This window comes from Papio anubis, chromosome 18, assembly GCF_008728515.1.
Source record: "Papio anubis isolate 15944 chromosome 18, Panubis1.0, whole genome shotgun sequence".
Taxonomy (NCBI): domain Eukaryota; kingdom Metazoa; phylum Chordata; class Mammalia; order Primates; family Cercopithecidae; genus Papio; species Papio anubis.
Window position 1 is genome coordinate 54,563,051 of NC_044993.1, and position 17,056 is coordinate 54,580,106.

The window sequence follows — 17,056 nt, forward strand, 5'->3', positions numbered from 1 at the left end:
ACAAGACTGGCAATCTATGCCATGGTCTCAGGGAATCTGGGCAACCATAAAAGAAGCCAGACTACCCATGAAGGGCCCTGATATGGTTTGGCTCTGTGTCCCCACCCAAATCTCATGTTGAATTATAATTCCCAATGTTGGGGAAGGGATCTGCTGGGAGGTGATTTGATCATGGAGGCGGATTTTCCCCTTGCTGTTCTCTTAACAGTGAGTAAGTTCTCATGAGATCTGATGGGTTAAAAGTGTGTAGCTAATTTAAAAATTATTTGGGAGTGATGATATGTTTCTGTAGTCCCAGCTACTTGGGAGGTTGAGGCAAGAGGATTGTTTGAGGCTAGGAGTCACACATTAAGTTGTGATTGCCCCGCTGCACTCCAGCCCAGGTGACAAAGTAAGATCCTGTTTAAAACAAACAAACACAAAAAAAGCTGTTAAAAGTACATGAATCCAGTTTCTCAATTGAAAAATAAAAGACAGTACTCTATTTTATTATATCCCAGAAATATTCTATCCCTCAAAATAGAAAAAAATAGCAATTACTGATTCTTACTTGCTTAATTTTCTCCATGCTACTTATCACAGCCTATTCTATTTTATATTTTGCTTATAAATCTTAATTATTGTGTGCCTCTGCCTCTGCCTCCCACATTCCCTACAAGTAGACTGAGTTCTGTGAGGTAGAAAACTTTTTTTTTAAAATGGAGATACAGGTCTTGCTTGAGTTCAGTGGCACTGTGGCCTATACCTCCTGGGCTCAAATGTACACCACCATGCAAGGCTAATTTAATTTATTTTTTATTTTTCATAGAGATGGAGCCCCCTGTGTTGCCTAGGCTTGTCTCCAACTCCTAAACTCAAGTGATCCTCCTGCCTCTACCTCCCAAACTGCTGGGATTAGAGGTGAGCCACTATGCTTGGCCGGAAACTGTTGTTGTTTGTTGTTGTTGTTGTTGTTTAAAAAACTGTGTCCCAGGGCATAGGGTAATATCAGGCACTAGCAGTTGCTTGTCAGATAAATGAAAGCAAGACTTTGGGTGCCACCTGGTGGAAAAAGCAGCTATTAGTAATTGGGTTTTGCCTGTTTTTCTTTTGTAGCTATATTGGTTGGGTGTGTCTGGGAATCTTGGAGGAGTGGTGGGGGTAGTGACCAGGACACCTTCGGCCAGGTGTGTCCTTGTCGCCACCTTTGGCTAGTTGAGCTATATTTATCAGGTCTGGCTCTGCCAAAGAAGCTCAATCTTTGGCTAGTACTATCCTTAGAAGGAAACAGTTAACTTGGAAATCAGCTGGACCGCTGCAAACGAGAAACTCTACAGTGTTAAGGCACTATGTACTAAGGTAGCTAAGGGCATTGAGATGAAGATTTCATTTTCAGAAAATAATAAAGTTGCTAAAGCTGAGATCTGTCCTCATGCCATTTAATCACATTATTACTACATTGGCCCTGGAGTCGCCAAGAACCAGCTCACTGTCTGGGCTGTTCTGTACCCCATACTGTGATTCAGGAAACCCAAGTCTGTTACAAAAGCTAATTATTGAGAGGTGAGAGTCCCTGGGCCTATCTCCTTCCAAGGTGACCATGCCCTGGCAGAGAGCCCCTGAACACCAAGACAGCATCTGGCTTCTAGGGTAATACGAGCTGAAATGCTGATCTATGTGCCCAGGTCAGAATCACAGTGCCAGACATTTCTGAGGCTTTTCCTGTTCTGCTCAGACTGCTGGAGAGATGAAGAAAGGACCTGACAGCTAGCGAGTTCTCTCTTGCAGCAGAGGTCAGAGGGAGCTCCAACAGAGTGTTAACCATAGTACACATAAGTAAGAAGAGAGACGATAACTAAGCTCTCCACCGTCTGGCTCCCTCCATATTCTCCCTCAGATATCACTGGAAAGATTCACAAATAGCCAGCATTATTTACTGCTGGGGAGGAGAACTGTGATAGTGGTGGGTGAGTGTTTTCACTAAAATTCTTTAACAGCTTCTGAGCATCCTTTGGTATTGGGTATATGAAAGGTAAACAAAATGACAAGAGAAGACAATGATGGTTCTTTGAGGATGGTGCTATCACTTAGTAGGCCTCTTTCTGAATTACAAGTTTCAGATATCACGTTCTCTCATAAATTCTTCTGCTTAGCTTGCTGATGTGTCTAATCCTCCCTCTGACCCAAACAAATTGTGGGTCATTTGATTGGATGGGCTCTTCATCCAGCTCACAGTCCCATAATCTCTGTTTCTCTTATTCCAGGACCCTCTTCTTTTTAGAGTATCCAGCTCCTGTACGGACATAGGAGATGGGAGGTCACCCAAGACTGGATTAAAAAAAATGACCAAAACAAAATCTTGACTCCATCAAAAAGCTGGATCTTCATATATGTGCATACCCTCCTCTCCCTGCCCAACCTCCAATGTCTGCTAATTTCTCCCCTTCACATCCTCTTCTCTGGGCAGTCAACCTCTCTTGATTGACTGATCAAAGGTATATAAAATGAAGCAAGGGGTTATTTCTGTTCACAGCCCCCAGATTGCAGAGGCAGCTTCATTCACTTGCCCCAACCCATCCTTCACACTAGCACCTCTTAAACATTCATTTCTTCCTAGTTGTTTACCTGAACCCTGATAGGTGCTTCCACAGACATGGTCTGCTGCAATCTCTACTGCATCTTGGTGGTGATGCCGGATCATTCTTATTGACTGGATGAGGTAACTGAAGTTCAGTATGGGCAGGCACTTCCCATTGGTAACAGAACTAGAACTCAGACTCGTAGCCTTCAATTCTAAAATTAGCTACTTTTCCCATGGATCCTTGACTACTTCCTTTTAGGTAAAATGACACTACTTGCCCTGCCCTTTGGGTTTTCCTCATGGTTCCATCCTTCGCTTCTCCTCCTATTCAAATGTTTATCAAACTTCAGCCATCGATTCCTCACCTGCACTGACTTTTTTTTTTTTTTTGCTACAATCATACACTGTTACCTCTCTTTTTATTTACTCAATGTTTTTTACATTGCTTCTCTTAAAAATATTTTCAAAGAAAAAATACATTAATGAAAATGCTCTGAATTCCTACTACAGTTAAAACATAAGTTTTACATGCCACAAACAAATAACATGAAAAGTGAATACAATAAAATCACAAATGCTAATGTTATTATGTCTCATTTGGGTATAGTTGCCTGCCAATTATTTGAGATTAGTCTTGTTCTCTTTTTGTTAAAGAAAAAACTAAGGTTTTATCAGTTACTTATCACTATCATATTGTTGGATAACAAACAACTCTCAAATCTCAGTGGCTTACACCAACTCATTTTTTCTCTCACGGATCTGCAGGTTGTCTGGGGAGGCTCTGCTTTAGGCTAAGGGTCAGGTTTAAGTCTTTTCTAGAAGGCTTTCTTTGGGAGACTTCTGACTCTCCAAGGCATGCTCCTCTCATGAAGATGGCAGATGCCTCACAAATAAATACAAACCATGTACACATGTTTAAAAAGCCCCCTTGTGTTATGCTCACAAACATTCCAGTAGCCAAAAAGCTGTCAAACCAGCTCAACCTCAGTGGAACAGAGAACGATTTTCTTCCCATGGGGTGGGGTGTGCAGTAAATAGAGATTCAATATTTGCTGAATAACAAATATACTCTACCACAAAGGATGAAAAGGTGTAGAAATAGCAAAACAAACTTTCTGGTATAATTGAAAAGAACTGGAAAAGGACTGCCTTAGACCAATCATAATTTATGTCCTAGTGGTGAGCTCCCTGCTATTCTGACCAAAATTAGAGTCCTTTTAGCAAGAAACAAGGTGTAGTACAGGTAGGTGGTTGTGGGGAGTGGCTGTTGGGTAGGAGAAAAATGAGTTTGCAGCAGTTTTTCAATTTCCTCTCTCTTTTGCAAGTTGCTTCTCTAATTCTGTATCTTTTCTTTTGTTCCTTCCCCTTCATGTTTATTAAAAGAGTGAACTACATTAGTGATTTCTATTTCTTTTCACTTCTCACTGATAAGCTCACAACTATCAGTCTCCTACCCATAATTACTCCATTGAACTATTTTTTGTTTGGGTTTTGGTAATAACTTATCTAATATTCTTGCTGCCAAGTGCAATAGATCCCTTTTGACTCTTCCTTGTGGCTGTTCTTGGCAGTTGATATGGTTTGGCTGTGTCCCCACCCAAATCTCATCTTGAATTGTAGCTTGCATAATCCCCGTGTGTCATGAGAGGGACCCAGTTGGAGGTAATTGAATCATGGAGGTGGATTTTTCCTATGATGTTCTCATGATAGTAAATAAATCTCATGAGATCTTACGGTTTTATAAAGGGCAGATCCCCTGCACACACTCTCTTGCCTGCCACCATGTAAGATGTACCTTTGCTCTTCCTTTACCTTCTGCCATGATTGTGAGGCCTCCCCAGCCATGTGGAACTATGAGTCTATTAAATCTCTTTTTCTTTATAAATTACCAAGTCTTGGGCATTTCTTTATAGAAGTATAAAACTGGACTAATACAGCAGTGCTAATCAACTCTTCTTGAATTGCTGTCTTTCATCCTTTTGTCATTGTGCCTGCCTCTTCTGATTCTTTGCTCTCAATAGTGTCCATGAGATCCCATACTATTTTAGAATACGTATTAACGTTTTTCACTAAAATATAACCTGAAAATTAAACACCACCTTATTTCGACAATCCTACGTAACTAAACATGTCAAATAATCCTGTTTACTTCTCTTTTGGATGCTCCAGGGGCCCTCTGTAGCATCCAAAAGTTAAGGGTTAGAAAAGACAATTTTGAAGCTGAAATTTGATATTGGGAAACCTACCAAATACGTTGAAAGCTTAAAACACTTAACAGAATTTCAGGTTACTGTAAGTCATCCATTTAGCTAAAATAGATAATTTAAATTTTGAAAAACAAAAATCTTTACTCATTAAGAGAGAAGACCAAGTTTTCAAAGCCATCTAACTCTTGTCCTTCCCTTCTTTTTTTGGAAGTTTATTCACAAGGCAAATAAAAATCTTTCATTACACTAAAATCTTATTCAAGTGAGAGAAAGCCAAATTTCACCCTTGCATTAGTCAACTATTAATGTCAACCTCAATTTTTTGTAATGAAACCTTACAGACAAATCCATCCAATCTGAGTTTGACCATGAAGTGAGATTCTTATAAACCTTTTATAACCCTTTACACCTTCCACAATTTGTTCAAACCTTTAACTTTTAAGGAATTCTTTAACCCTCTAAACTTAGGCAGAAATTTACATTACCATGCCTTCTTATAATCTTTTACCAAAACCACATTTTACTCTCCTTACACACTTTGCATGTAAACCTATCCTCAGTAGTCTCAATTACATATTACAAAGTTAACTCTCAGCCATTTTAATTTTGGTTTAAAACCTGGTAAGTTATTTTAATTATGTATTAGGTGTGGATAAGATCTGACTCTCTCCAGCATAGTTGGGGGCGTGGTTAACTCCATATGTCCCCAGGCCTTACCAAACTGTAAAGCAGGCAAGTTGAACAGTTTTCAAAAGCCAAAGAAGTAGTTTATGACCTTAAACCATTTAGCAGGCCTAATATCTGAATTATTTCAGGTATAAACTGTATGTCTACATAAACTGCATGTCTACCCTAACAAGTACAGATTAAGAGAGCGGCTTTGCCAAGGTCCAGAAGCCAAAACAAGCAAATTGATGGTGTGAGTATAGAAATTGAAAGCACAGGTATTGTATGCAGCTTGGCCTGTATTAGAATCTGGCTCTGTCATTTAATCTCTCTAAGTCTTAATTTACTCCTTTGTAAAATGGAAAAAATAATAGTGCCTGAACCAAAGGGTAATTGGGAACCTTAAGTAGGATTAATATGTGCATTTACTTGGGATAGTGCCTAACTCTTGGCAAGTGCTTGATGAACGATCAATATTATTATTATTATTGTTGTTATTATTACAAAGTCTTCTTAAGAAGAGTCATGGGCTCTCAGATAACCTTTGCTTTCTTCTCCTACTTACTTGAACTTGCTAGGAGCATTCATCCTCCATCTCTGGGTTGTAGGTGAAGTCCTCATAGTGCTCACCTCTCTCGATCTCCTGGACCATAGATCTGGTGTCCCAGAAGCCCCAGGAATTGAGGTGCTTGTTGTTCCTTCAATAAAACCACCTCCCCATTCTCTCTCCATGGATTCCCCAACTCACAAGCTGTTGGAAGCATACACGTACCTCATCCCTGCCTTTCTTTGTTTTTCCCAAAGACTACTGTCAGGATCTTGGTTTTAAAACTATTTAATATTTGAGTCTAGGAAGAGTAGATAACACCAAAAACAAGGTATGGGTAGCTGATAACTTTGGCAGTGCTTACGTTGTTCTCACAGCTATGATCTGAGGTCTGTAGATGCCATACAGAGGTGAAACAATGTGGTATTTATCATGCATCTGGGTCAGTGCCTGGCATATACCAAATGCTTAATAAATGGTGGTTCCCCTCTGACCCTGACAGTTCCAAGGTCTGGGGTGACTTGGGGATGATTCTAATGTCCCAACCCCACACACAAGTCTTCCTGTATGGAGGTCTTCTCCTAGGGTAAAAGAAGGTGCCACGGCCTTTCATTTCCTTCTCAAGCTCCAGTTTTATGCTTGACTTTGTCTATCTGTGGGAGTATTTATAAGTTTTCCTCTTTTCTTCCCTCTCTTCCGTTCTTCCTGTCTTCCATTACTTTTCTTTATCAGTTTCTTTTACTATTTTTATTTTTAAATTTTTTTCCTCTTCCTTTCTCCCTCTTTCTCCCTCTCTTTCTTGTGTTCTTTTGCTTTCTTCTTTCTCTTTATTTCTTTCCTTTCTTCTCTTTATTTTTCTGATTCTCCCTCCAATTATTTTTCTTCTATCTTTTCTCCCCCTTCCATCTTCTCTTTCCTTTCTTCCTCCTTCCCTTGCTTCTTCTCTCCTTTCCTGCACACTTTATTTCTTTTTCAATTGCTTTCCCTGGCAACTTTAATATTTCCCTGACTTACTTTTCTTTCCTCTTTTTCTGTTACCCTCTCCTTTTCACTCTCTCTCATTCCTTCCGTTTCTTCTTTCAACATCTAACATGGTAATGTTTTGTGTTAATAACCAAGGTAAGACAAAAATTACATTCATGTTCTTTCATAAAGAATATCATATCTTCACAGTAAGGCCACGGGCCCAAAGGGAAAAGAAAGAGAAAGAAGAGGGGAATCCAAATGAATGCCTCCTAGATGTATTACTGCGCACGGGCTTTCCCAGACATCTTCCACTCCTTGTCTCGAAGCTTGGTTCGTTGAATTTTCCCTGTGGAAGTCTTGGGCAGGTTCAAGACAAACTCTATCTGTTGAAAAAAAAATTGGTCCAGGGTGGGTTGTCTGTGACCACAGTGGGTTGCATTTTTCAGTACTGCCGCAGGGTGAGGGGAAGTCCTTCAGGCTGGAGCCACTTCAGGGCAGCCCCTCTGTGCAATAAGAAGCTTCAGAAAGTGCTCTGGGATGAGGACAATAAGAGGTTGGCTAGAATTGGGCATAAAGGTCTTTGGCATATTTTCAGACAGAGGAGGAGCAGCGTAACAGACACAACATGGCACAGCAGTCAGCCAGTTGAGCCTTGACATCAGACTCTCTGGACCCCAGCTCCTCCTCTACCAATCACCTGGCTTTAACTAGGTCCTTGGCTTTGCTAAGACTAGTTTCCCTACTGAGTAAGCTGGAGGATAATAGAAACTTCATTGGGTGATTGTGTGGACAAAAGGAAATTATGCAGGCTAAGTTACTGGCATGGAGTCAGCACTGAAAAATATTAGCCGTTGTTATTAATCTGGATTTATCTGAGGTCTTCAGATATCTAAGACATCTAAGAATTAGGATACCTCATTTTGAATTCCATATCAATCATTTCCTATCGATGTACCCTAAGCAAAATTATAAAATCTCTCCAATTTCACAATTTGCTCTTGTTAAAAGGAATGTTTGAAGTTGAGGATCCTCTATCTCTAATATTCCCAAATCTGAAGACATGGATGATGAAGACGCCTCATTGAGGCTTCCAATGATGTGGCTCAATTACCTTGGCATTGGTTTAAGCATCATATGGTCTTGAATTTAATAAAAATTAACCATTTTTAACTTTAATTTAATAATAGGGATACTGAGATGGAAAAAGTATCTTCTTAGTGGCTGATATAAGAATTCTTCTATAAGTCAAGGCTGACTTTGTTGAGAAGGGTTTGTTCAAACCACAAATAAATGGAGCAGAGGTCAGCAAACTATGACCTGCAGGCAAAATACAGCCCATGTCCTGTTTTTATCAATAAAGTTTAATTGAAATAGTCATGCCCATTCATTTAGAAACTGCCAACCTTTAGCACTGCATGGGCAAAGTTGAGTAGTTGCAACAAAGAACATATAGCCTAAAATATTTACTATTTGTGCCCCGAAGGGTAGATAGAGAGTGGATGAAAGCCACAGGAGGTATCCGGATTTAATGCTAAGAAGTAAGCTACTCTGCTTGTCATGAAGAGAGAAGCAGAAGGGACTGGATGTAGTTGGTGGAAGGAGGGGGAAGGTGGAAATAACCTGTTGCCTTGAGAATTCTAGAGGAGATACTTGCGGAAAGAGACACATCTAGTGAGATATTTGAGTAAGACACTGCACACTGTGTGATAGGACTCCTTGACTCAGCCTTCTACAATATTCAGTTATACTTAAACGTTCATAATAATTTTGGTGTGCCTGGATTTCTAACCTCCTTTGTAAATACTTATTAAATGCTTATTATGTGCTAGTCACTCTTCTAAGTGATGCCTTCTTAAATGAACTCATCCTTAACAACGTGTGAAGGGGTAACAGCATAATTCTCATTTTGCAAATAAGGAAACTGAGGAACACAGAGGTTATTGAGTAAGTGGTGGAGGTGAATGTTGAATCCAACAGTCTGATTCCTGAGACTGTGCTGTGCTGCCTCACTCTCAGAGGCTGCAAGTCCACCTAGTGGACTCTGATATGCAGCTGAGATCCCCCTCCAGGGACAAAGAACTCCCACCCCACTGCCAGACCCCTGTGGGAATTGCCTCAGCCAAAGACAGCTGTCTTGTCCAAGGTCACGCTGCTTCCCAGGGCAGCCTACATCCATACTTGATCCACCTGTGACTGTAAAGACCCCCTTCCCTTCCTCACCTTGCCTTAGGACAACACTGAAAGGTTATGCTAGCTTCAGAACTCCCATGGGATTGGCTGGGGTTCCCATTGAGACTAAGTCACAGTGCAACTTCACCCTCTGCTTTTAATTCAGAGTGAGTCAAAAGCTGAGGTCATTTTTCAAGCATCAAGATAGTTGCTAGATTGTCTTCCTGGGCTTTCTTGATCATAGTCAGAAAGACTTTTTTTTTTTTGAGACAGAGTCTCACTCTGTCACCCAGGCTAGAGTGCAATGGCACAATCTCGGCTCACTGTAACCTCCACCTCCCAGATTCAAGCGATTCTCGTGCTTTAGCCTCCTGAGTAGCTGGGATTATAGGCGCATGCCGCTACGCCTGGCTAATTTTTGTATTTTGAGTAGAGACGGGGTTTCACCATGTTGGCCAGGCTAGTCTTAAACTCCTGACCTCAAGTGATCCACCCGCCTCGGCCTCCCCAAGTGTTGGGATTACAGGCGTGAGCCACCGCACCTGGCCCAGGAAGACTTTTTAAAATTAGAGGGCTGTCCTCCTCCTGAAGAAGATAAATAAAACAGGAAAACAATCTATTTCTCAAGTTTGAGTGACTTGGGATCTCAAAGGCCTTACCTTTCTTGGGTACTTGTATGGGGCTGTCACTGACTTCACATGCTGCTGCAGCTCCTTGGTGAGCTGTTCTGGGTCATGGGACAGGAACTGCGAGGCCAGGACCACAAATGCTTTCACCACCTGCAAAAAAGATGAAGGCCAAGAGAGAAGGGATTAGAGTGTGTAGTCATCTCCTGGAATAATGTGAAATTGGCATTAAGACTTCCATCACCCTTGTATCTCCTCATTTGCATCCCCAGTGATCCAGGTCAAGGGAAAGGGAGAAACTGGGGACAAGAATGAGGTTCCAGCTCTCTCTGAAGTTGTTTATTGGAGGAGCAGGTGGACAATAGATTGAGACCAGGCTCGCCTCACACTCCAAGGACAATAGAGACAGATGAGGAGAAAGAAGATACAGGGGGAGAAAAGAGAAAAATAGACTGAAAACCATAACCCTAAACCATGTGTTAACTTCTCCAAACTTCAGTGTTCCCATCTATAAAATGGGGATAAAACTGCCATATTTAACTTATGGTAAATAAAGTGAAATCGTGTACAGCAGGGCTGGCTCAGAGCTGGACACACAGGGTTTTCTCAGCAGAGGATTCCCCTTTGGCCTCACTGCTCAGTGGTTCCCATCATTTTCTGTGCGATGTGTTCTGTACATACCGGAGGTGTGATAGTGCCAGGCTTACACCCTGCGGGAATGTACTAGGACACTGATCCACACATCCCACCTCAATATCTTCCTACACACACATCAAAGTCCACTAGACCCCATCTAAGCCTATTTCTATAACCCTGACTTTATAGGGGTCTTTCTTTTTCCCTTTATTTTCACTGCGAACACTGTGGCACGGGGGCTCTATCCTTTGGCTCAAATCCCTCCTCTGTTCTTCTGGTCAGGAATCAGAGTCTGATTCAAACACCAAACAGCAGGATAGACTCCTTCCAGCCTCATCAAAATAGACATTATATGGTACTTACTATGTGCTAGGCCTTGTTCCAAGCACTTCAAGTTTTTTTTTTTTTTTTTTTTTTGAGACAGAGTCTCACTCTGTCGCCAGGGCTGGAGTGCAATGGCGCGATCTCGGCTCACTGCAAGCTCCGCCTCCCGGGTTCATGCTATTCTCCTGCCTCAGCCTCCTGAGTAGCTGGGCTTACAGGTGCCTGCCACCGTGCCAGGCTAATTTTTGTATTTTTAGTAGAGACGGGATTTCACCATCTTGGCCAGCCTGGTCTTGGACTCCTGACCTCGTGATCCATCCGCCTCGGCCTCCCAACCAAGCACTTTACTTTCTAAAAATTTTTATCGATTCATATTTGTACATATGTATTGGGTACAAGTGATATTTTGTTACATGCATATATTGTAATTATCAAATTAGGATACTTGGGGTGTCCATCACCTTGAGTATTTATAATTTGTATGTGTTGAGAACATTTCAAGTCCTCTCTTCTAGCTATTTTGAAATATACAGTACATGGTTGTTAACTATAGTCACTCTACTCTGCTATTGAACATTTGAACTTATTGCTTCCATCTAACTGTATGTTTATACCCATTCACCCACCTCATCCCCCGCTTCGCCACCCACACACCCTTCTCAGCCTCTGGTATCTATCACTCTACTCTTTATCTCCATGAGATCAACTATTTTAGCTCTCACTTATGAGTGCAAACATGTGATATTTATCTTTCGGTGCCTGGCTTACTTCACTTAACATAATGACCTCCAGTTCTCTCCATGTTGCTGCAGATGACATGACTTCATCCTTTTTTAATGCCAAATAGCATTCCATTGTGTATATATACCACGTATTATTTATCCATTCATTCATTGGATACTTAGGTTTATCTCATATTGTGAATAGTACTGCAATTAACATGGGAGTGTAGACATCTTTTTGATATGCTGATTTATTTTCCTTTGGATAAATACCCAGTAGTGGGATTGCTGGATCGTACGGTAGTTCTGTTTAGTTTTTTGAGAAATCACCATACTTTACAAATATTAGCACATTTAACCCTCATAACAATCCCTCATCTTACAAATGGGGAAACTGAGAAACAGAGAGGCCAAGTAGCTTGCCCAAGGTCACATAGCTAGTAAGTGGCAGGGCCAAGATTGGGTCTCAGAGTGTTTAGCCCCACAGTCCCTGTTCTTAAACCATCATACTACACTGCCCTTGTGTTGATATCTGTTCACCCCCAGACTGCTGCTTCCCCATCACCTCTCCTCGGACGGGGTCTGGGCTGCTGATCACAGCCGTCTCAACCACAGCAGGGTGCTCCATCAGCGCGTTCTCTACCTCTGAGGGTCCAATCCGGTACCTGCAGAAGAACCTGTCCTTCAGAGAAGACTGGACACCCAACCTCTAGGCCATCCCAGAAGTCTGGAACCAGCCAGAGTAAAGACCCAAATTTCCCCTCTCAATCCAGAAACCAAGCTCACCCGCTGGAGTTAATGATATCATCTGCCCGTCCCATAAACTGGAAATACCCATCTTCGTCTTTGATTCCCCGGTCTCCAAGGAGCCAAAAGTCCCCTCGAATGTTGGCTGCTGTCTTCTCGGGATTGTCCTGGTGACCACAGAAAGACAGAGTGATTGTGCCTGCAAAGCCTAAATCCCCTACCCTGGGGCTGCCATGAACGGATGTCATAAGTCTTATTAAAACTGCAGGTGTGCGGTGTATAACTTGACCATGGCAGGCGTGCCCTGAACCAGCCAACCCTAGGCTGCAGGTAGAACTGGATCTTTCCCATTTATTGAAGTTATTCCACTCAGGGTCTCTCAGCTACTCCTCTAGGTCCAGTCTGATGGATATTATTGATGTATCCGTTCATCCAGGCTTAGGGCATTTCCCCCAGTTGTTTCCATCTCCCCTTTCACAGATATCCTAATCTCTGCTCACTCCATGGCACCACTCAAAACTATCGTTTTGATTAGGTACTTTTCTTGGCTTCTTTGTTAAATTTGAAAGTTCTAGGGACATTAGCCGGGAAGCCCCCGGCTAATGTGCATGTTTCTACAATGGCTGGATCCCTCTATTAAGCTGAGGCACTTGCTTATGAGTAACGAAAAGGCTTGAGCTTTATCCCTTGTCAGGGCATCTTCGTATATGACTCTGGTATGGGGGCATGGGCTCCAGACTGGAGATTCAGTTACTGGATGATATGGTGGCATAAAGAATTCTTAGCCTCACTCCATCATTGGGAATAGAGGGATGCTAATGATCAGAGACACCAAGAGGCTCGTCTGAAGCTAAACAGCCATGACAGAAGGTAGAATTGAGACCAGAAGGCAGGTTTCTTGGCCACTGGCTTGACTTTCTCATGGCCACATGGAGCCTCTGTGGCCTCAGAAGTCTGCCCAACAGATACTTCTGAGTCTGTTTCCCTTTCTGTCATTTGAGAATAGAGTGGGACTGCACACAGGAAATGCTTGGAGAAGGGAACAGTGTGGCTCTGCCCTGATCTCTGAGGCTCAGTTTTCCTCATTTGTAAAATAGGAATAATCATTCACATCTACAGCAATTATTTTATTGAACACACTCACAACACAAAACTTACAGATGAGGAAACTGAGACATGACAGATAAGTAACTTGCCTAAGATCATGCAGTACAGGGTTTTGAACTTGAGTAAGCTGAGTCCAAAAACTTTATAGGGTGGCTAGGAGGATTAAACAAGTTTAAAGTTTAAATGAGGTTAAAGTTTACAGATTAAATGTGTTTATAGGACAATGCTTGCCTCATGGTATGCATTCAATAAGTGGTGGAAACTACTATTATTTGATTTATTATTTATTTATTTTATTAATGAATTATCTCAGGGATCAGAAGGCATGTCCTTGGGGTCTTCTCTGTCCACTTTCTAATGGTTGTGAGCTTGAGCAAGTCTTGTAATCTCTGGCTCCAACATCCTCACCTGTCAAGTGAGGTGGCCGGATTCAAGGATTATCTGTCTTTACCTTCCCAAGATCTGAAGATAGGGATTCCTCCAGCTGGATGGCAAAGTCTCAATGTAAAGTGCCTGGCAGGCTCTAAAGAAGATCAATGGCATAGAGCATGGGGATGATACCTATGGGAGGGGGCAAGGCTGCCCTTGGGGGAATGGTGCTGTGTATAGTTCAGGGTCAATAATATTTTGGGCATGAAACAGAGAGTTCTTGAGAAGTCTGAGGGCTAATTGAAGAAAAATAAGTCTTCCAATGAGGTCACAGTGATAGGCTGAGGAAGGCAAGGCTGAATAGACAGTCTTTTCTTCCACTGGCAAAGCATATATTCTTGAAAACTGGACACTCTTTGTCTTCACATCTAATGCCTCTTGGAAGTTTCAGAACATTTGGCCTCCCTCACCCCATTTAGTGCTCCCCATCCTCACTGAGGAACAGAGGAGGAGGAGCACAGTTTCTCACCACATAGCCAGAGAAAATGCCTATAGGCTTGATGGGTTTGACCCTGACGCCAATGTCTCCTTCTGTGCCGGGGGGCAGGACGTTGCCCTTATCATCTATGACCTGGAGAAAGAAGCAGGTTGGAAGAATGATGCACAGAGCAGGAGATGGCTTCAATGGTAGCATGAGATTACTGAGTTGGTCAAATGAAAGACCCTCTTGCTCTAGTGGAGACTGAAAACAACAACCAGAAACCAAGGAAACCCAAGAGCCTTAAACTCAGATCTCTGATCCATCTGTCTGGAATAGTTTAGGTGAATCCTTTTATTGAGACTGGCCCAGATGAGTCTGGGGAGATGCTTTTGGCTTTAGGAGCTCAGATAAAATAATAGCCTCCCCTTATCTTTGAGACCTACCTCACCTGTGGACTTAGAAATCAGGCAGATCAAAACTCACATTTACTCTGCTACCTTACTAGCTGACTTTGAACTACTTAAACTCTGTGCTTCAGTGTTTTCACCCATAAAACAGATACTGACAGCTTATTTCACAGGATTTTTATAGGAATGAAATAAGATACTAAGAAAGGGACTTAGCAAATGGTTATGATAGTGAATATCATGGCAAGTAACTGGATATGACACTGAATAGAGTCTAAGTTACACTTTAGATATACAAAACTATACTCATAACACAGATACACAAACACAAATTCTAGTTCTCCAAAAACAATAAAACTTTAGCTACAACGCATTCATTATAGTGTATTTTTACTAGTGAAAACTGGGACATCATCCCTTGGTCCAATAAAAGGCATAAACAGCAGTGGATACCTACTATTTACTACCATATCATCATTAAAAATCATGCTGTAGATTGGCATTAATTGAACTGAAAAGATCATTACCTAAATTGTTAAATGATAAAAGCAAGTTACAAAATGTTATGTCAAGATTCACCCCTAGTTTTGTTTTTAAAGCATATATACTTGCATACTGTCTAGCTAATTTGCTAGATATTCAAAGTGGGTCCTTCTGGATGGTAACAATATAAATCATTTCCCCTTTTCCTCCTTCCTTCCCTCACTCTCTCCTTCCCCCTAACCTCCCTCCCTCCCTCCCTTTTTCCTTATATTATCTCAATATCAGTACTTTATATTATCTTGACTCAGTAAACAATGGAATACATAAATTACTGAAAATCAGTGTTTCCCCTAACTTCCTCCCTTCTTAGTGTCCCGAGCAAACCTGTACATCATAATGGGGAGCAGCTATTCCCATGTATCCTGGTTTGATTTTCATCGTCTTGGAAACTACGCAAGTTAATCCCTGTGGAAAGAAGCAGACAGATCAGCAAACCTCAGGAGGAGGTACAAGGTCATACAAAAAGAAAAAGTTTCTGTAGAGCAGGTCCTGAACTTGGCCTACACTTGGGGGCTCGTCCCGCTCCTCATTCCCTGGCTGTCTCCCCATTACTGGAACCGCAATCCTAGGGGCCTTGCCAAATTGTTTGTTCAGTAAGCAACCCAACTACCACTCCCCAGGAAGAGGACCTAACAGTCCCTCTTTTAGGGGGAGCCACATTTTAATACGACACTATGGATACCCAAAGTCCTTTCAAACTGTATGGAATCACCAATATGCAATCTGTAAGGCCTGAAATATACTGACTTTTGTTTTTATTTTGAATTTTCATGGGTATATAGGTGTATATATTTATGGGATATATGAGATGCTTTGATATAGGCATGCAATTTGAAATAATCACATCATGAAGAATGAGGTATCCATGTCCTCAAGCAGTAAAATATACTTTTTAAATTATCTCCCATGGCAGCACCAGTTCTGCTTGAACCCTGAAATGAACGTTCCCAACAGAATAAGAGATGAGTGGTGGATGCCTCACTGACAGAGACCCAGATTGTCATTTTCTCAGATCTAGCCTGGACGCCAGATATCACAGTGATCCATCTTTTCCCACCACCCACTGTGCTGAAAAGGGCAAGTTGATCGACCCACCTCAGAAGAGAGGCTGTTGAGTGATTAAGATCATGGGAGTCTGAGTGTCCTTGTAAGCATATCCTAAACATGTCCTCCTCTGAATGGTTGGAGGCCCCTGCCAGGGTATGCTTGCCACAACTCCATTGTCCTTATTCGTATTTGCAGAACTCTTCCTAGCTCTTTCATACCACAGAGCTGCCATCAACCCTCTGCAGAAGTTCTTCCAAGGGTACTCATTAGCCAAAGAAGGATGCAGGGTAAGAGAGTGGAGAGGAAAAGGCAAGAAGTGCTGAGAGTTACAAGTAAGAGGCACCGGAAAATGGAGAGAAAGAGTTGAGGGAAAGTAGTCCCCATGTAGTTTGGATAAGTAAAACAGTATAGAATAGTATAAATCCATATTGTGCACATGAGACCTCAAGAGTTCCAAGAAGATATCTCAGGAAGTGCAGTAAAGTCATGGTGGGTTCTTCTTCCCATTCCTCACTTCAGTCTAAGCAGCTTTGTACAGTGCTTGACATGTTTGATAAACTTTGGTCTCTGCTAAAATGTTTCCCTATCACAGAGGAACTTTCTGACTACCATATCTGATTTACCAACTTCTCACCCCATCTCATCTACTTTACTTTTTCCATCGCATTTCTCACCACCTGCCATGCTAGATAGTTCTTACTTTATTGTCTCTCTCCCCAAATCTCACTGGAATGTAATCTCCCAGAAAACAGGAGCTTTGCCTGTTTTGTTCTGTGCTGAATTTTCAATACCCAGTACCTGTCCCTTCATGGAGGCTCAATAAATATTTCTCAAATAAATGAATGATAAATGGTGGCTAACATTTTTTATTGTCAAAGAGACTTTTGAAGCCCAAAAAGTGCATCCAGCCCATGGTTCCCCTGGGAACAGGT

The 17,056-nt window shown here is 41.8% G+C and overlaps 1 protein-coding gene across 3 annotated transcripts in view; it reads right to left on the reverse strand.

Moving 5' to 3' along the window:
- Positions 1-276: 276 nt before the first annotated feature.
- The window catches only part of ACSM2B (acyl-CoA synthetase medium chain family member 2B), a 42,316-nt gene continuing 25,536 nt past the window's right edge, over positions 277-17,056 (reverse strand). The window contains exons 9-14 of one of the 3 annotated variants that reach the window (XM_021931802.2): positions 15,402-15,482; positions 14,176-14,277; positions 12,210-12,337; positions 11,989-12,088; positions 9,775-9,894; positions 277-399 (exon numbers count right to left, since the gene is read on the reverse strand). In XM_021931802.2, coding sequence (XP_021787494.1) covers positions 349-399; positions 9,775-9,894; positions 11,989-12,088; positions 12,210-12,337; positions 14,176-14,277; positions 15,402-15,482 — 582 coding nt within the window. In that variant the 3' untranslated portion in view covers positions 277-348. Of the gene's footprint in view, positions 400-1,402; positions 2,273-6,252; positions 7,330-9,774; positions 9,895-11,988; positions 12,089-12,209; positions 12,338-14,175; positions 14,278-15,401; positions 15,483-17,056 lie in introns of those variants that run through there. The other 2 variants (XM_021931801.2, XM_003916625.5) reach the window with 2 other exon arrangements.